The sequence below is a fragment of the Mustela erminea genome, chromosome 1 (assembly GCF_009829155.1).
Source record: "Mustela erminea isolate mMusErm1 chromosome 1, mMusErm1.Pri, whole genome shotgun sequence".
NCBI classification, from domain to species: domain Eukaryota; kingdom Metazoa; phylum Chordata; class Mammalia; order Carnivora; family Mustelidae; genus Mustela; species Mustela erminea.
In genome coordinates this window covers 9,059,558-9,078,741 of record NC_045614.1, presented here as the reverse complement: position 1 = coordinate 9,078,741, position 19,184 = coordinate 9,059,558, and the positions used below count along the sequence as shown (strand labels likewise).

Genomic DNA, 19,184 nt, shown 5'->3' with positions numbered 1-19,184 from the left:
CGCCAGTGTGTTTATGAATGTCCGACTATGGCTTGTTCATGCCTCTCTGTGCTGGGTGTGACTGTCTGGCCAGACCATGTCTGTAAATATGTCCGTTTGTCTGCTTGCATCTGTCTAGTCTGTAGGTGGGTCTGAGTTGTGTGTGGTACTGCTGAGGTATTGTGTATCTGGAAGGCCGCATCTCGGTGTCCCTTGGAGCCTTGGGAGCATGTGCGTGTGGTGTGTGTGGGAGGCTGGGGCTCTCTGTCGTGCTATCTCTAGAGTGTCCTCTTCATCCACCTCCCTATAGGTTTAAGTCTGTCTCTCTCGCCTCCGAGTACCTTGCTGACTTGGTGATCTCGGTGATGTGTGTGCGTGCACGCGCCTGTATTGCTTTGTGTCAGGATCTGTGTGTGTGTGCGTGTGTGTCTGCACATCTCCCATGCAGCAGATATACCCATCCTGAGAGCAACTGTCCCTTCTGAGACTGTCAGCATGTGTGTGTCGCCTGCCTGTGTCTGACATCCAGTTCTCTAGGTCACTGTCCTGTCTATGTGTGTCTGGCCCGTCGTTATTTGTCATAGTGTGAGTGAGCATGGCTCTGTGTCTGCTGGGCTGTGTGCTTCTCACCTGAATGTCTTTCTGTGCCTTCGTCAGTGTGTACTCTTACCTGTGTCACACACAACCTACCTGTCTGCTTCTGAGCGGCCGATGTCTCCATGTGTTGACCAGTGTTTCCATCCAGCTCCAGAGTCTGCCCTGTCACTGCCCTATATGTGACAGCTGCCGCTGGGTTGGCTTGCCCAGATGTGTGTCTGACCCTGTCGGTGTGTCCCTGGTTAGCAGTCTCCCTGTGGCCAAGGTGACAGGAGTTTGTGTGTCTGGACTGGGTCTCTTTTGGGGTGACTGTGTGTGTGTATTCTCCTTGCCACCCCCTCCCCCAAGTCTGGCCACCCTGGGCCAAGTTTACTCTGCCCCCAGCCGATTTCTGCCCTGCCCCGGGAGGGGCTGACCCTCCAGTCTGTCCAGCCAGCAGTCCACAGGATGTTCCCCAGACGCTGTCTCCGCCGGCATCCCCTCCCTCTGGCCACCCCTGGGTCAGGACCCAGGCGTCCGGGGCAGTGGGGGTGGGGCTGCAGCATGGGGGGGGGGGGTGGCCTGTCAGGGCCCCGGAATGAGGGTGGGAGGTGGGAAGGCAACGAGCCCAACAGGTTCCGCCTCATTCCTGCCCCGCCTCTCACTTCCTGGGTGCCCGCCTGGGGCAGGGGGTGGATGGGATGAACCCCATGGCCTCAGAGCGCCTGGGTGGGGCAGGGCCCACCCCACAAGGACTGGCTTCTGTTGGGCACCTTGACATCCAGGCTGGAGAGACAGGAGGAATCTGGGTCCTACTGCCTGCCAGGCCTCTGCTATTGCTGTGCCCAGCTCAGGATGCAAAGCGTCCCCTCTATTATTCACCTAATTCCCACAACAACACAATGGGCCAGGTATAATTATCCCGGGTTTTCATATGGGGGAACTGAGACTGAGATGGTTACGATGGCAGAGGCAGCATTTGAACCCAGCTCTGAATGCTACCCAAGACCCCCAGCCAGCTCACCAACCGCCTTCCTTCCCTTCTCTAAAAATGGTACATGTAGGGTGGAGTGTAAACCCAGGCCCCCATGAGGCCTGGCTCAAGGGGGCGCCCGGCTTGGGCTTGCTCTGAGTCAAAAGGGGCCCCTGTTTGAAATGAATAAGAAAACGGCTTTAACCGTTTCATCGCCACGATGGGCTCTGCCAAAACTTCCTGTGGGCTGGGGGGGAGGGGTGGGAGCTGGGTTCCCGGAGGCCTGGGCTGTGGGGGGAGGCCCTGCCAATTCTAGGGGGGAGGGAAACACCTCCAGCGACCTTGGCGAGGGCTGGCAAAGGGAACACACCGTCAGCCCCCGGAAGGGGCGCCCCTCTCCCCTGGACCGGGAGGTCCCTAAAACTTGGTTCTCAGCCCCCACCGCCTGGAGGGGGTCTCAGAGTCCGCAGCCCCCTCCCCAGGGGCCTGACTCACACTCGGGGAAAGCCGCGAAGGGTGAGTCATGGGGTGGAGAAGGGGGAGCAAGGTCGGCTGCGGCCAAGGGACCCCCGCACTGGCCTGAGTCACGCACGCTCCAGTCTCGCTGACCCCCACCCCCTTCCCCCAAGAGACCGGGAGCGGGAAGCGCACTGCCGGTGGACCACGGAGCTGAAGGAAGAGCGGAGCGGAGCGGGGGGAGGGGAGGGAAGCACGCGTCAGGCCGCGCGGGAAGCTCCGGTTCCCATGGTAACCGGGGGTCTCTCAGCTCCACGGGGGGGAGTTCCTCTCTCAGCAGGGACGGCCCCCGCGCGCCGGGGAAGCCCCCGCGCGCTCCGTTGAGGGGCCACAAGTTTCAGGTCGGGCAGGAAGGGGTTAACGGCGGCCCCCTCCCAGGTTTCACCGGCGCCCAAAGCCCGGGGAGGGGGCGGGGCTATACCCCGCGCGCCCCCGCGCGCCCCACCCCGCGCCCGCCCACGCACACTCGCACGCAGTTAGCCCATTCCCCCGCCCCGCGCTCGCACGCACGACCGCGTCGGGCTTCACGCATGCAGCGACCCCCGTCGTGTCTCACGTCACGCACGACGCACGCGCCCCCGCAGCGCGGGGAGGGGCTCCTCCCGGCGTAGAGCAGAGGGACGTGGGGCGGGTGGTGCCCACTGCGCACATCTCCGCCTCCGCTGATCGCGGTGTCCCGGTTACTTTGACACCCCCCCATATACAAGGTCACAAACTCTCCGATGACCCACAGTGTCGCACGGACACAGGATACACCTGCCATACACTGGCTCAAACCTTCAGTAGTCCAGCCAGCCCCGCAGCGGTCACGGAAAGGGTCATACGGACACACAGACACACAGGAAGACCCAGATGGTTACACAGGCACAAATGTTATTCTTTGTGTGTGGAGACAGACAGGGCTATCTCCCTACACAGGTGGGTTCTATGTATAGGTACTCTGATAACGCCACACCGTCATTCCCAAGACAAAGTAAGACACAGATACAAAGTCTTGGACGCCAGGACTCCAGATGGAACACAGTCACCATGCCTCTCACATAGAGATTGTAAAGGCACAGAGACACATGGTGGGAACAGAAAGGACAGCCATGCTGTCCTACAGTCATCACAAATAGGGTGCACAAGTTAGAGTCACAGACAAACCCACAACGCGCACACAGGACACTCTGTCATGGGGATGTGGACAAATCAAGGACACACATGTCCTTGAAAGAAAGCCACATGGAGAGAAAAGACATGGTCACACAAAAACAGAACCTAAAGCCACACTGAGGTACTGATTGTCACATTGTCACCCACTTCTCATACCAAAAAATGACAGGGATGTAGACACACAGCAAGGTTGCGTATAGAGAAGCGTGTGCCCCAGTCCCCATCAGCACCCCCACCACCAAATCACAGTCTATTGCATAAATTCCCAGGGCCCCAAGACACAGGCGGATGCAGACACAATGCCTGTGCACACACAATCACAGACTTACCATCTCACATAAATATGAACACACTTTACATGGATTCAGGCAGACAGACAGGCACACACACGCACGCACGCACGTGCGCGCGCATGGGGAGGACAGGATGGGAGTTCCCGGTGGTAAGCTGTCAGTGCCTATAAGGGCAAAAGGCCTGCCAGAGTCCCTCCTGGTATGGACCATGGTGTCCACCCTGTAGCTGGGTGGACCATGGTGTCCACAGGGTGATGTTCTTTCCCCTTGTCCTGGGGAAAGGACAGCATCCTCCAGTTGTGTGTACCCGCGATCCCCATCTTAGCCCTCATGACTGGGTCTCTGCCCAGATGTGAAGGCTGAAGGGGATGGGCCGGGGTCCAGCTGTGGCCGCAGGGAGGGGCTGAGTCACCAACTTCCCAGCAGTACAACCCAGGCCGGACCCAGCTGTTCCTGGAAACAGGCAGGAGGGGGTGGGGTCTCCAAACCAGCTGGGGGCTGCTGGCCCCCACCCACACTCTCTGTCCCTACTAATGGAGGCCTCTGGGGCATCCCCCAAAATTTGGGGCTCGCTCCACCAAAAATGGAGGTTTGCATCTTTCCCCCAAAATACAAGTTTCCTGCCCCAAAGTAAGGACTTGTGATCCCTTTCATTGAATTGAAGGTACCCAGATCACCCCCAACAGTGGGGCTCCCTGAATCCCATAACAGAGATTTCACTCTTTCCTGCCAACATGGAAGCTTCCTTTCCCCACAAACGTAAGAATCCTTGCAGCCCCAATGGGAGGGTTATGGCTTCTCTCCCAAATTGAGGGAACCCAGACCTTTCCTTAAATCTGGGGACTCAGGTCACTGAACATCTAATCTAGAAAGCCCATATCACATTAGAACAATTTAAGTCCATGCTCCAAATATTTGGATTTCCAGATTCTTCCTACACATCAAGATCCCTGCAGGTTTTTTGCAAATATCAGGGATCCCACCCCAAATATGTGGCGGTCACAGCATGTCTCCCATCACTGAGCAAACAGGCCCTCCCGCATAGTCCCAGCACCCCCTTGCTTGTAAGAACCGTGGTTCCCGGCCCATCTTCCACTTTTATCTGGGGGTAGGGTGGCCCCATTTCCCCCGATTGGCAGCACCCCGTCCTCCGGTGGGTGCGGGAAGGGGAGCCAACGGTAATTGTTCCCACGCCCGCCCGCCGGAAGGCAGCCCAGCCCGGAAGCCGGCACTGCCGGCCCCTGTCCCCTTCCCTCCTCCTCCTCCTCCTCACCCCACTCCCCGGGGTCGGAGGCCGAAAACAACGCGGGAAGGCGGTGTGGGGGTGTAGACGAGCCTGGGAGGCCCCCGCGTGCGTGGGGCTGCGCGTCTGAGTGGGCTGTAACTGGGTTTCTGATGGCAGAGTGACTGTGCTCTTGCGATGCGGCGTGGGGGTGCTCTCATCTTGCTCAACCCGCTCCAGGGCAGGGTCGCGGGAGCCCGACTCAGGGTTGGAGAGAGTAGCACCCCTCCCCTCAGACCTAGACCCACCCCCAAAGCAGAGCCCGCCCCTCCCTCCAGGTACAGCTAATAACCTCTAATTACTGCTCATTACCTTGCCCGCCTCGTGGGAGAGGAGCTGCTGCGGTATTCTGGCGCCAAAGGGTGCGGGCCGGGGCTTTGCCCTTTCCTCTAAAGCCAACTAGAGCCTCTGTTTCCTCTCCTGCGACCGGGAATTAAAACAGCACCTGCCACCTAGTCGTGGGGAGATTTCAACCGCCTATATAATTTAAATCGATTAGCGCAGGAACTGCATACTGTAGACAATAAATGGTGCTGCTATTTTATTAACTACTATTGTTATCACTTTCCTTTGAGTCCCCTCCATCGCCCGGGAAGGGTCTCTGAAGGGCACATTGCTTCCCTGCTGGCGGCGCTCCTGCAGTGTGCGCCCCCTGGTGGGCTTTGGGGACGAGGGCGGCTTGGTCCTGGGATCTGAAGCTGGAGGACCTCAAGGGCTCGGGGCTGGGGGGTGGGTGGGGTGGGGTGGTGTGGCGCGGGTATGGCGCAGGCAAAGCTTGGTGGAACTAGATCCATACTGGGCAAGCGTGTCTGTCCATCGCCCAAGACCTGAGTCTGGCTGATTCATCCTGCCTTCGACCTAAGTACCACGCTCGTCTCTCCTTGTTTACCCCTGAGTCAAGACTCCCAAGTCACCTCCACCGGGAAGACCCCTTTAGGATCTCTCCTCGAAGTCCAAAGAACGTGTTATGGCCTGCCTTTTCCCAGGGCAGATCAGGGCTCCGATAAGGTGGTTAGGCAGCAGAATTTCTTCCAACTGAAGGGAAAGGACCTGAATAAGCCCGTATAACAGGGTGGGATAGCTCCGCCTCACATGATGAGGAATTATCGTGAGGTCTCCGGTACCCCCAAAAGAGCCAAGGAGGAGGGGTAGCTGGGCCACACTTGGGATGTGCAAGCTGGGCCCAGGCTGACCCCTAGCGGCAAGGCGGGCACTCGAACGCCGCCCGGATCCAAGATGGGGGAACTGGAAGTCCGACCCGGGGCCGGGAGATCACGTGTCCGGGGCGGGGCCTGCGCCTAGGGGGCGGGGCGGGGCGGGGCGGCGCTCTAGGCCGAGCGGGAGGTCGGGGCTGCGGGCGCTCGCTGGTGGCGATCAGGAGGTGGCTGCGGTGGCGGAGCTCCGCGGCCGGGGTCGAATCCGATCGGGAGCCATGAGCGTGGACAAGGCCGAGCTATGCGGGTCTCTGCTCACCTGGGTAGGTCGGGGGCGGGGCCAGGGACAGGTGTGCGCCCGCTCTTCTTGCCCGGGAGCCCTGGCCTTGGCTAAGTCTACTCCTCTGTCTTGGGACTGGGAGGAGGAAAAGGTGGTGGGCTTGCAGGGTGGTTGGACTTTGGCCTGAGCACCCGCCCCTGTCACGTGGGAGGTCTGCGTGGAAAGAACAGGTGAGGCCCCGCCCCTTCGCGGCTGGGTCACACAGGGCGAGGGCGCAGGTGAGCTGACCTGGTCACGTGGGGCCTGTAGGGACCAGGTGACTCGTGGTTCCGCCCTGCCCTGGTCGCGCGGGGCTTGTTGAACAGAAGTGAAGTGAGGCCACGCCCCCTCCAGTCCCAGGTGTGCAGAGGCCACTCCTCCGCGGAGCTGGTCTGAGAAAGCCATAGGCCAGTCCCAGCCAACTGTGAACGTTCCTGCTGACCGGGAAAGTCTGTAAAAGGAGAATGGTTCTCTTCTCCCAGGCCCGAACTGCCCGTTACCCTTTCCTCTTCCTCCCCAGTTGCAGACGTTCCACGTCCCGTCGCCCTGTACCAGCCCCCAGGACCTGAGCAGTGGACTCGCCGTAGCCTATGTGCTGAACCAGATGTGAGTGGGGCTGAGGGGGAGGGGTCCGGAAAAGGACCCCCAGCAGCTCATCCCACCTTCTCGCCCCCAGAGACCCTTCCTGGTTCAACGAGGCGTGGCTCCAGGGCATCTCAGATGACCCAGGTCCCAACTGGAGGCTGAAGGTGACAGGTGGACTCATGACTGGGGGACAGACTGGCAAAGAGATAATCAGGGAAGGCTAAGCTAGACACGTCCTGGGTAATGGGTCAGCCAGACACATGTCCTGGGTGATGGACAGACTTGGCTAGGAAGAGGGACACATGTCTGGTGACGAGCCAACTCTGTTATTTCCTTTTCCTATGGAACAGGTCTGGGTGTGCAGCAAGGAATAAAAAAGACAAAAATTCGTACACATGCACACACACACACACACACACACACACACAGAAACAGAAACATTAACTTCCAGTGGCAGTAAGTTCTATGAAGATAGTAAATAATAAAAGCTGGGCCACAAGAGCAGGGCAGCTAGGTGGGTGGTTACTCCAGATGGGCTGATCTCCATGTGAAATTTGGAGAAATGGGATTCCAGGCACAGGGAACAGCAGATGCGAAGTGGGGAATAAGCGTGGGGTATCGAGGAAAGGCAAGGCAGTCAGAACAGAGAACAAGGGGGCAGGAATGGTGGATGAGGTCATCAGGAGGAGGGCGGGCTGGGGCAGGGAGATGGATTCTATTTTAAGTGCTGTGCAAAGTCAAGGGAGGGTTTTAGCCGAGGAAAGACACAACCTGGATTTGGACTTTGAAAAAGCTCCCTCTGGCTGCTTGGAGAGGAATGGGGGGTAGGCAGCAGGGTGGAAATTGAGACCAGGTTGGTGCAGTAATCCAGGTGAGAGATGAAGACGGCTAGGGCTAAAGGGTGGCAGGGCAGGTGATGAGAAGTGACTGGGCTCTGGGGACATGCAAACAAGATAGGCAGGGGGACAAGAAGGGCGGGTGACTGGATAGTTCATCCCTAGGAGAGAGGACATTCAGATAGAGAATGGTGCCAAACAGGATGAGATGAGCCGGGATTGGGAAAGAAGGCAGAGGGAAAAGGCTGGGATAGGCAGATTCAGAATGGGGGCTGCCTGGCTTGTTCTGGAGCACTCTGGGACCCTGGGCACAACTCCTTGCCCCTCCCTAGGTTAGCAATCTGAAGACCATCTTACAGAGCTTGGTGGAGTACTCCCAGGATGTGAGTAACTGTGACAGGATTTAGGGGGTGGGGTTGGTTTGGGAGGAGGTGAGTGTCTGTGAGCCCCCATATCCCCTCTTCCCACCCCTACCCCCTGTTCTCAGGTCCTGGGACATCCTGTTTTGGAGCAGCACCTTCCAGATGTGAGCCTCATTGGCGAGTTTTCAGACCCAGAAGAACTTGGCAAGCTGCTTCAGCTGGTGCTTGGCTGTGCCATCAGTTGCGAGAAGAAGCAGGGTATGCAGGTTTGGAGCCCCCAGGGGACGACCGGAGGAAATCATCCTCACCCCCTGTCCCCGGGGTTTCACTGTTCCCCACCTTGATTCCCCAGAACACATCCAGAGAATCATGACACTGGAGGAATCTGTGCAGCATGTGGTAATGGAAGCCATCCAGGAGGTAGGTGGGGGTGCCCAGTGTGGCGAGGAGCGCCAGGGGAGGGGACATCAGAGCAGAGGCCACTGGGCACAGGCTTGGGCCTGGTAAGGTCTGGGCTCTTCCTGGAACTCAGCTGGCCAGATTTCCCTGTCTCATGTGTCTGCCAGCTCTTGCCAGCTTGGAGTCACAATTTTGCACCCTCAAAGGACCCAGCCTCCCTGCTGGATCCATGGCAGGAAGGCAGCCTCTAGACTGGGGTTCTTGGGGGAGAACTGGTTGTGGGGACAGGAGGATGGAGAGATCCTTAGGCTGGAGCGTGGAAGCTTTAATGGCCACCCCCAGAGGGCCCAGCTCATCTCCATGTCCTCCTGCCCCGCTTCAGCTCATGACCAAAGACACCCCTGACTCCCTGTCACCAGAAACCTATGGGAACTTTGATAACCAGGTAAGAGGTGGGGGACCTTGTTAAAGGCCCAAGCCCACCGCTGAGTCTCAGGGCTGCCTCAGGAGGAGGAACTTGACCTTAAGCATATAGCCTCCCTCCATCCCTCAGGGTTCTCGCCTCTTCCCTCGTTCCCACATCACCTTCCCTCCAGTGCCCTGGAGTCCCAGCCCTCTGTGAGGTCTTCAGGGTTTCTGGGCTCCTCTCTGCCACTAGAGGCACCAGCCTCCCCCTAGTCTCTTTGCGGAGGGGGGGGGGGTCCCTGACTTCCTCACCCCTCCCCACCCTCCACTCCCCTCCTCAGTCCCGAAGGTACTACTTCCTGAGCGAGGAGGCCGATGAAGGGGATGAACTTCGGCAGCGCTGTCTGGACCTAGAGCGGCAGGTGAGAGGTGGGGCGGGGGTGCGCAGGCGGTCCTGGGGCCCAGCTGCTCGCCTCGCCTCCACACCCCCCCCCACTCCGTCCTCCCCCGCGCCGAACTCTCGCTCCTGTGCACCTCCTGCCTGCAGCTGGTGCTCCTGGCCGAGGAGAAGCAGAGCCTGGCCCAGGAGAACGCGGCGCTGCGGGAGCGGGCTGGCCGGCCAGAGGGCGAGGGCGCCGCGGGCCTCACTGCCAAGAAGCTGTTGCTGCTGCAGTCCCAGCTGGAGCAGCTGCAGGAGGAGAACTTCAGGTGCGGTCAGCTGGGGCCGTGGCCAGCAGGCCAGGGGGTCGGCCGCCTCCAGTGGCCTCAAGCGTCCCTCTCTTCCCGCCCCACCCCTAGGCTGGAGAACGGCAGGGAGGACGAGCGCCTGCACTGTGCCGAGCTGGAGCGGGAGGTCTCGGAGCTGCAGCAGCGGAACCAGGCGCTGACCAGTCTGGCCCAGGAGGCGCAGGCGCTGAAGGATGAGATGGACGAGCTGCGGTGAGTGGCTGGTCCCTGGGTCCTCACCGCACACACTCGTTGCCACCGTGTCCCTCTGATGCCACAGTCCCTCGAAAACCCCCAGATGCCCAGTGAACCTGCACCATGTCTCCTAGACTCCACGGGGACCTCCTGAGTCCTACTGTACTGTCCCTGGACTCCCCCGTGTCTTCTGGACACCACCAAGGTTCCTGGATCCCTGGTGCCCCCCAGGACCCCACAGTGTGCCCTTGGGATCCACCAGCTACCAGCTGCCCACCCCTGTTCCCTTGCTGCCCAGGTGCCATCGTGCCCCAGGATTCTTTTGTGCCCTCCAGGACCCAAAATGCAGTTGTTCCCGCCCTCCCACCCCCCATGACCCTTCTGTGCCCCTCATGATAGGACTGTCCCTTCTTAGGACTCCATAGCACCCCTGCAGCCCCAGAGGACTTGATGGGCCTCCAGAACACCTACTTCCTAGACCTCACCATGCCTTCTGTAAACTCAGAAGGCTCCCCTGTGACCTCCAGCACCCCTGTAATGTTAAAGTGTCTAGTGAATCCCTACTGCACCTTAAAGGACCACAGAGGCCTCTGGCCTGAAGTTCCCCCCATGACCCCACCATGCCCTCATTGATCCCATAGTCACCTTATATCCTCAAATGGTCCTTGGAGGCTCGTCGGAGCCTCTGGGCACCATCATTCCTCCTGGAACCCATCAGTCATTCCATATACCCCAAATCTGCCCCCCCACATCCCTGAGTATGACCCTGGGCTAACCACTGGTGCTTAGGTCTCCCTCTGTGCCCCTTAATGACTCTCCAACATCACCAGGCCCGGGCTGACTTCTGACCCTCACGATCTACCACCTTGAATGCACACATCCCCAGGTGACATGACCTCTTCCCCTTGATGGAGGGCCTTAGATCCAAGCTGAACCCTGAGCCCAAACCCAGGCCTCCTCTCCCAACTTGCCTCCTCCCCCAGGCAGTCCTCTGAGCGTGCTGGACAGCTGGAGGCCACGCTGAGCAGCTGTCGGCGCCGGCTGGGTGAGCTGCGGGAGCTGAGGCGGCAGGTGCGGCAGCTGGAGGAGCGCAACGCCGGCCACGCCGAGCGGACCCGGCAGCTGGAGGATGAGCTACGCCGGGCCGGCTCGCTTCGTGCCCAGCTCGAGGCACAGCGGCGGCAGGTGCGGCAGAGACCAGGGCAGAGCCCGGGAGGACCGGGTGCTCCAGGCCGCTGGACCCCTCACCCCTCTCACTTTGGCCCATCCTCAGGGTGGCTGAGCCCCTGCCCCCAGAGCCCTCTGTCCCTCATTTCGGGTAGCGCCCTTCAGTCATGCCGGCTCCTCCCTGGGCTTGGAAGCCTCACCGCTCTCAAGTTCTCTCCGGCCCCATGCCTCCACCTTCCAGCCCTGCCTCCCCACCCGTCCTCTCTGTTCAGGTTCAGGAACTTCAGGGCCAAAGGCAGGAGGAGGCCATGAAGGCTGAGAAATGGCTCTTCGAGTGTCGAAATCTGGAAGAGAAGTACGAGTTGGTGACAAAGGAGAAGGAGGTGAGGCTGAAGTCCCGCATCCAAGCCCTACCCTGTCCATCCTGGCATATCCCGGTCCCCGGGAGGCCAGCCCTGCCTCCAACAGCATCTTGCACCCTGTGCTCCAGCGGCTGCTGGCAGAGAGGGACTCCTTGCGGGAGGCCAATGAGGAACTGCGCTGTGCCCAGCTCCAGCCCCGGGGGCCGACCCAGGCTGGTGAGTCGGAGGACTGTCAGCCCTAGGGCCAGGGGAAGGGGGGCCGTAAGGTGCTGTTAGGGCAGACAGAAAACCAGTGTCCCAGGGCTTGTCTAGGCTGGGGCCAGAGCTAGGCCACTTTGGAGACAGGCTAGAATGCAGAGAGGTGGCAAGGGCTGACAGAAGGCAGGCGCTGACCTCCCAGGATCAGGGTGGGGCAAAGGCAAACTCACGCCACGTGTCACTGCTCCCTGTCAAGCTGGAAGTGAGGCTTGTGTTAAGCCAGGCTCTGGGCCAAACTTGAGTCCCCAGAGATGATTCTTGGAAAGAGAACCCTAGGGCTGGGGGCAGGAGCCGTGCATCAACCTGAAGACGTTTCTGACATACTCCAGACCCTTCGCTGGATCCCACCTCACCAGCTGTGGAAAACTTAGCAGCAGAGATCCTACCTGCGGAGCTGAGGTACGCTGCGGTCGCTCAGAGCTCTGTCGGCACCCAGAGCCCACCCCTCAGCCCCGCTCCCAGTGCACGCACTTACTACTGGCCTGGCCTGCTGTGCTGGGATCCCCGGTCCTAGCTTGGCTCCTGGGTCCACTCATTCCTAATTTGGCCCTTACCTGGTTGGCGCTCTAGGCCTTATGGGTTGCTTGCCTCTCCAGGATCCAGCCTCAGTACACAAATTAGGTCCAACCCATCTGGCTCCACTCACCGAGCAAAATTCCTACCCCCAGCACCCCGCCCTCACGTCGGACTCTGCCCCCAGGGCGTAGTGTTGTCCTCATTGTAGCCCGTGCTAGGCTCAGTGCCCCGTGTCTTGCCCAGATGAACTCCCCCAACCCAGTTCTTCCCATTTCTGCGTCTGTCATTCCGCACCCTTGCTTTCTCCCAGCCACAGCGGGATGCTCAATGTTCTAACCCGCTCCCGTAGCCCCGCCTTTGCCTGGCTCCACCCTTAGGCCCCGCTCAAAACCCCGCCCATTTTGGTCCCCATTACTTTGATCCGGCCCCGGGGTCTGGCTGGGCTGTCTCCCAGGGCTCTGTCCCTCTGCCAGCCCTGTCCGTCCCAGTGTTCCTGCCAGAGCCCCGGCAGGCCTGCGGGGTGACCCGTCTCCAGCCCCGCTCACTCCCGTCCTCGGCAGGGAGACGCTCCTGCGGCTTCAGCTGGAGAACAAGCAGCTGTGCCAGCAGGAGGCGGCCTACCGGGAGCGGCAGGAGGAGCTGCAGCGCCACCTGGAGGACGCCAACCGCGCGCGCCACGGGCTGGAAACACAGCTGCGGTGAGGACCCACCTGGTGGAGGGCACCCCCCACCGTGCGCGTGGAGGGGGCGTTTGAGTGGGGGCAGAGGGCGGGCGCAGGCACTCAGCAGCCCCGCACTCCTGCAGGCTGAACCAGCAGCAGCTGTTGGAGCTGCGGGCGCAGGTGGAGGACTTGCAGAAGGCCTTGCAAGAGCAGGGGGGCAAGACTGAGGATGTGAGTGCCCACCTCCTCCCTTCCTGCCCCCCTCTCCTGCCCCCCCCCCGCCCGTAACCCTTCTCTCTCTCCTCCCTGCTGCACGATGTCCTCTGCAGTCGATTGTAAGTACCGTGGGCCCAGGGTGGCAGCCCCTGCCCTCACCCCTGGAAGGAGTTGGGAGCTCCACCCCCACTCACCCAATGCCTGTTCTCTCTCCCAGTCCGCCCTGCTGAAGAGGAAGCTGGAGGAACATCTGTGAGTCCCCGAGAGAGGGCATTCCTGGTGTGGGGGGGAGCTGGGACGCAGGTGTGGGGGACATTTGTTGTCTGTGGGGATATATTTATGAGGAGAACCAGTCAGCCAAAACAGAGAAGGATCAGATCAAGTAGGGTCTTAGGGGCCAAGGGAAGGAGTATGAACTGCTTGGGGGGAACAATGGGGGAGACAAAGGTGATTCTCACTTTTTACATTTTATACTGTTAAAAAACTATTTGGGGGGTGCCTGGCTGGCTGTCGGTGGAGCATATGACTCTTGATCTCAGAGTCATGGGTTTGAGTCCCACATTGGGTGTAGAGATTACTAAAAAGATAATAGTAATAATTAAAGAAAAAATGATTTTATTTGGTTTATATTTTTAAATTTTACTTAGTCATTTGAGAGAGAGAGAGCACGAGCAGGGAGAGCAGCGACAGAGGGACAAGCAAGACTCAGCCGAGCACAGGGCCTGACCCAGGGCTCAAGCCCTTGACCCAGACATCATGACCTGAGTGGAAATCAAGAGTCAGATGCTCAACAGACTGAGCCAGGCAGGCGCCCCTATTCTATTTTATTTTTTAAGAGAGGGCACAAGTGCGGGGGAAGGGCAGAGGAAAAGGGAGAGGGAGAAACAGGCTTCCTACTGAGCAAGGAGCCCAATGCAGGACTAGATCCCAGAACCCTGGGTTCATGACCTGGGCCACCCAGGCATTCCCCCTGTTTTGTTTTATTTTATTTTATTTTATTTTTTATTTTAAAGATTTTATTTATTTATTTGGCACACACACAGAAGGTCACAAGTAGGCAGAGAGGCAGGCAGAGACAGAGGGGGAAGCAGGCTCCTGGTTGAGCAGAGAGCCTGAGTGGGGCTCAATCCCAGGACCCTGAGATCATGACCCAAGCCGAAGGCAGAGGCTTAACCCACTGGAGCCACCCAGGCACACCCCCCCCACACACACATTTTATTTTTTTAAGAAACTTTTTTTGAGGGCACCTGGGTGGGTCAGTGAGTTAAAGCCTCTGCTTTCAGCTCAGGTCATGATCCCAGAGTCCTGGGATCAAGCCCTACATCCAGCTCTCTGCTCAGCAGGGAGCCTGCTTCCTCCTCTCTCTGCCTGCCTGCCTGCCTCTCTGTTTACTTGTCATCTCTATCTGTCAAATAAATAAATCTTAAAAAAAATAGTTTCCTTTTTTTTTTAAAGATTTTATTTGACCGAGAGAGCAAGAAAGAGTGAACATGGAAGAGGGAGGGGTAGGGGCAGAGGGAGAAGCAGAGAGAGAGGGAGAAGCAGATTCCCTGCTGAGCAGGGAGCCTGATGTGGGACTCAATCCCAGCACCTGGGGATCATGCCCCAAAATGAAGGCAGACAATTACCATCCAAGTCACACAGGCGCCCCAAATAAAATCTTAAAAAAAATAAAAATAAAAAATAAAAATCTCATGAGATTCTTTTTTCTCATGAAATTTTTTAAGCAAACGTAAATTAATATGAATATAAATTTTTATTCTGATTTCTCAGTTACCTATATGAAAAGTAACTTGATATCTGCTAGTCTGCCCTTTGCTTCTCTTACTTAAGAAGATGGCTGGCAGGGGCGCCTGGGTGGCTCAGTGGGTTAAAGCCTCTGCCTTCAGCTCAGGTCATGATCCCAGAGTCCTGGGGTCGAGCCCCGCATCAGGCTTTCTGCTCAGCAGGGAGCCTGCTTCCTCCTCTCTCTGCCTGCTTCTCTGCCTACTCGTGATCTCTGTCAAATAAATAAATAAATAAAATCTTTAAAAAAAAAAGCTGGCTGGGAAATTTTGCCATATGAATAGTTGTTATTGTTGTTTTGTTTTGTTTTTGTTTCAATAAATACAGTAGCTCTTGTCGACTAGGGTTCCATGGGGAAATTAGGCCTTACAGAAAATGATTTGCTTGACTTCTGCCAAGGATAGATTGTAGCTACTACCAACCCAGAGTGCAGACAAAAGTTATTTCCTTTTGGATGGATATATGGAAACATCAGGGCTTAATTCTCCTGTGATATTCCAATCCAGGTGGGCTGTCCTGTAACATTTTTTTGTGAATGTCATAATGTATATAAGTCATTCTTTCCAATGCCTGGGTGGCTTAGTTGGTTAAGCATCTGCCTTCAGCGCAGGTCATGATCCCAGAGTCCTGGGATCCAGTCCCACATCTGGCTCCCTGCTCACCAGGGAGTCTGCTCCTCCCTCTCCCTCTGCCCCTCGCCTGGCTTGTGGTCTCTCTTGCTCACTCTTTCTCTCAAGTAAATAAATAAAATCTTTTAAAAAGTCATTCTCTCTAGGTATTTGCAATTTCAAACAGTGCCACAAAGTAAAACCTCATATGTGCTTCGTTTTGCTTCTGTGCAGATATGTTGACAAAGTGGAATTGGGCACCTAGAGGGCACATGGCTTTATAATCTTGGTAGACATAGCCCGAGTTTCATGGTTCGGTGTTAGACCGAGCTCCATATCCAGCGCACGATAATAATCTCACCTACAAGGAGTGTTCTTAGATCTTTGGGGTTTTGCCGCAGCTGGCAGAACTATAAGGTTTTACACCTTGCAGTTTCTTTTTTGTTAGAAGAAATTTGCCTGCTAGAAGGATACCTGGCTGCTGGGTGGAGAAAGGCACTGAGGTTGAACGTAGAAGAAGCTGGCACAGGGTGACGGTGGCTGGGTCAGCGTGTGCGCTGGGGAATGGAGAGGAGTGGATGCACAGGGGGCTGGTGCAGGGGCCACCTGTTGAGGGGCATGGACGGTTGTGGCTCCGATGGCTTAGGAGATGATGGGCCCGAGGTGCAGCGCTTGTCTTGGGGGGATGGCACCCAGGTCTCTGCAGCCAGGCAGGTGCATGGTGGCCGGCGGGGAAGGCTGTGGCTGTCAGTGGGAGAAAGGGAAGGGGGCCCAGCGGTCAGCCTGCTGCTGCTCATCTTCTGTGCACAGGCAGAAGCTGCATGAAGCGGATCTGGAGCTGCAGAGGAAGCGAGAATACATCGAGGAGTTGGAACCGCCTGCTGACAGCGGCAGTGAGTGGGACGCAGCGGCTGGGTGGGGCAGGAGGGCCCTGAGCTAGGTGGGGAGCTGAGGGGTCCCTTTGTTCCCACAGCAGCCCGGCGTATCGAGGAGCTGCAGCATAGCCTGCAGAAGAAGGATGCGGACCTGCGGGCCATGGAAGAGCGCTACCGCTGCTACGTGGACAGGGTGCACACGGTGAGCACCCTGGGGGCTTCACGGGCCTCCCACCAACCCGTGCCTCCCACCAGCGTGCACCTCTCTGCCTCCCACTTCTGCACCTGCCGTACCGCCATCGTATCACAGACTTCTGCACCATGCTTAATGCAGCCCAACGAGTCTCAAGGCCTTGCAAGGCCAAGGTCACCCTGCCTGTGTCTTTCCCAAACCCTAGGTCATGCAGACCCTGGAACCCAAACAACGGCCGTCGGCGGGGGCACCCCCAGAACTTCACACCCTGAGGACACAGCTCCGGGAGCGGGACGTCCGCATCCGGCACCTGGAGGTGGGTGTCCTCCTCACTTCTCGCTGTCCCCAGCATATGCAGGCCCCTGACTGGTCCCTCTTTGGCAGATGGACTTTGAGAAGAGTCGAAGTCAGCGGGAGCAGGAAGAAAAGTTGCTCATCAGTGCCTGGTATAATATGGTGAGTGCGTGTCTCTGTAGTAAGGGTTCTGGGATGTGCTGTGGGGCTCAACTTGACCCCAACTGTCTCCCCTCTTCCTCCCTCCAGGGCATGGCTCTGCAGCAGCGAGCTGGGGAGGAGCGGGCACCCGCCCACGCCCAGTCATTCCTGGCCCAGCAGCGCCTGGCCACCAACACTCGCCGGGGGCCCCTGGGACGCCTAGCATCCCTGAACACGCGCCCCACGGACAAGCACTGATGGACCTCGGTATCCTGCCACCTGCCCAGCCAGCTGGGGCTCAGTCCGCCTTGGATTCCTCCCAGCTCACCTGGGGCCCAGCATGAGGAAGGCCTCAGCCAGCAGCCTGAGAGCCTTAAGGTCATGACTTCTGCCCTCTGTTCTCTGAGATGGGACAAGAGTGCAGGATAGAGCAGGAGGCAGGGGAGGGCCTGTTCTTTTTAGCAATGTGATTCTTATCCTTGATTTTCAACCTGGGGTTAATGAGATGCCAGGAGAGAGAGTGATTTTTATATTTGAGAAGAAAAACAATAAAGATTTTCAATCTGCCCTGGCTGAACTCTGGGCGCTGAGGAGAGGGAGAGAAGACAGGCCAGGGACTCAGAGCATTGCTTTTTGAAAGGCCTGGCTCGTGTTCTCCCTAAGGCATGAGTGACTGACAGCACCCACTGAGAACCATGTTTGTGTCTGTGTAACTGTATGGGCGTGTGGTAGTTTTTTTGAAGAAGCTTCAGACTAAAATTCCTGCCTTATGAAGCTGTCGTTCCTCATGAAGGCGGACAGACAGTAAACAAAATAAAGTAAAAGTTTGATGTGAGAAGTGCTACAGAGAAAAAGAAAGCAGTCAGAAGTGACGGGGATGTGGGACGTCCATTTGGGATGGGGGGATTTTATTTATTTTTTATTTTTTTAATTTTTTAAATTTGTTTATTTTAAAAAACATTTTATTCATTTATTTGACAGGGATCACAAGTAGGCAGAGAGGCAGGCAGAGAGAGAGGAGGAAGCAGGCTCCCTGCTGAGCAGAGAGCCCAATGCGGGGCTTGATCCCAGGACCCTGGGATCATGACCTGAGCCGAAGGCAGAGGCTTTAACCCACTGAGCCACCCAGGCACCCTTTATTTATTTTTTAAAGACTTTATTTATTTGAGAGAGAGAGAGTGAGAGAGAGAATGAGCATGAGAAGTGGGAGGGTCAGAGGGAGAAGCAGACTCCCTGCCGAGCAGGGAGCCCGATATGGGACTCGATCCTGGGACTCCAGGATCATGACCTGAGCCGAAGGCAGTCACTTAACCAACTGGGCCACCCAGGCGTCCCAAGAGATGGGGTGATTTTAAGTAAAAGGCCAGCAGAAGCAGCCTCACCAAGGAAGTGACATAATTTAAGCAGAGACCTGAAGGAGGTGGGGGGTGGGGTGAGTGTGTAGTAGGTATCTGGGAAAGAGTGTTCCAAGCAGTGGGAGCAGGATATGCCTGAGGCCCTGCGATGAGGCTTTGCTTTGTGGTTAGAGGGACAGTGAGGAGCCCAGTGTGAAGTGAGTGAGGGGAGGAGGGGAGAGAAATGAGGGCAGGGGGATTGTGAACTGCAGGGAATACGTTTATTCCAAGAGACATGGGAATCATGTCGCCTGAGGAAGGGAGAGACAGTACCTGACTTAGGTGTTCATGAGCTCTCTTTCGCTACTGTAGAAGAAACAGACTGGGGATGGTTGGGGGGGAGCTGGGAGACAAGGGCAGTGGTTCCTGGTCCCAGTGGATGGGTGACATTGGAGGCTCTAAGATGTGGGCCCTAGAGGAACGGGAAATGGTCGGATTCTGGATACAATTTGAAGATGGAACTGATAAGATTTGCTGTTAGGTGTACAGAGAGGGGGTAAGAGAAAGAGTTGGAGAGGATCCCAGATTTGGGCCTATCACCCAGAAGAACAAAGCCAACAGATAAGTTGGGGAAGATTGGGGAGCCAAGAGGGAGCTGGTTTGGGGGGCATGTTCTGTTCAAGGTGCTGCACGGAGATACCAAGCAGACAGATGGCTCTCCCAGTCTGGAATCTGGAGAGGGATCCTGGCTGGATGTGTGAATTCACCATATGATTGAATTAAGACTAGGAGCGCTGAAGGGGTATCAGAGAATGCAGGGACTTGGGGCAGAATCATAAAACAAGACTGAGAGGAGGAGCCTGTGGTCTGGGGACCGGCTGGTACATTAATGAATGAGTAAAGCCATGGACACACTGATGGGGTCATTTCAGAGGGCAGAGTTTGGGAAGAAAAAGGCAGCGTGCAATCAAAGAATCTGGAAGAATTCTCAAATCTTACTTAGCCTAATTCGTGGCAG

General features: G+C 57.2%; 1 protein-coding gene across 4 annotated transcripts; it reads left to right on the top strand.

Annotated features, from left to right (window-relative positions):
• The first annotated feature begins 6,066 nt into the window (after positions 1–6,066).
• HOOK2 (hook microtubule tethering protein 2) lies at positions 6,067–17,667 on the top strand. 4 transcript variants are annotated; one of them, XM_032312297.1, is made up of 23 exons: positions 6,067–6,251; positions 6,768–6,853; positions 6,924–6,996; positions 8,001–8,051; positions 8,156–8,288; positions 8,383–8,450; positions 8,812–8,874; positions 9,176–9,256; positions 9,382–9,542; positions 9,633–9,773; positions 10,739–10,940; positions 11,195–11,305; positions 11,413–11,500; positions 11,872–11,941; positions 12,619–12,756; positions 12,864–12,951; positions 13,050–13,055; positions 13,154–13,188; positions 16,140–16,222; positions 16,306–16,406; positions 16,603–16,713; positions 16,782–16,853; positions 16,941–17,667. In XM_032312297.1, exons 1-23 carry the CDS (start codon positions 6,207–6,209, stop codon positions 17,088–17,090), a joined length of 2,157 nt encoding a protein of 718 aa, XP_032168188.1. In that variant the 5' UTR covers positions 6,067–6,206; the 3' UTR covers positions 17,091–17,667. The 4 variants fall into 4 exon arrangements, with proteins under 4 accessions (XP_032168188.1, XP_032168180.1, XP_032168201.1 ...); XM_032312289.1 differs by having other exon boundaries at positions 6,068–6,251; positions 16,303–16,406; XM_032312310.1 differs by lacking the exon at positions 6,924–6,996 and having other exon boundaries at positions 6,068–6,251; positions 16,303–16,406.
• Positions 17,668–19,184: the final 1,517 nt, after the last annotated feature.

Bases quoted from the DNA above. Each gene is read 5' to 3' on its own strand.
- HOOK2 (XM_032312289.1), top strand. From the start codon at position 6,207: ATGAGCGTGGACAAGGCCGAGCTATGCGGGTCTCTGCTCACCTGG. The intron at 9,257-9,381 runs GTGAGAGGTGGG...TCCTGCCTGCAG, and splicing joins GTCTGGACCTAGAGCGGCAG to CTGGTGCTCCTGGCCGAGGA. The intron at 11,942-12,618 runs GTACGCTGCGGT...CGTCCTCGGCAG, and splicing joins ATCCTACCTGCGGAGCTGAG to GGAGACGCTCCTGCGGCTTC.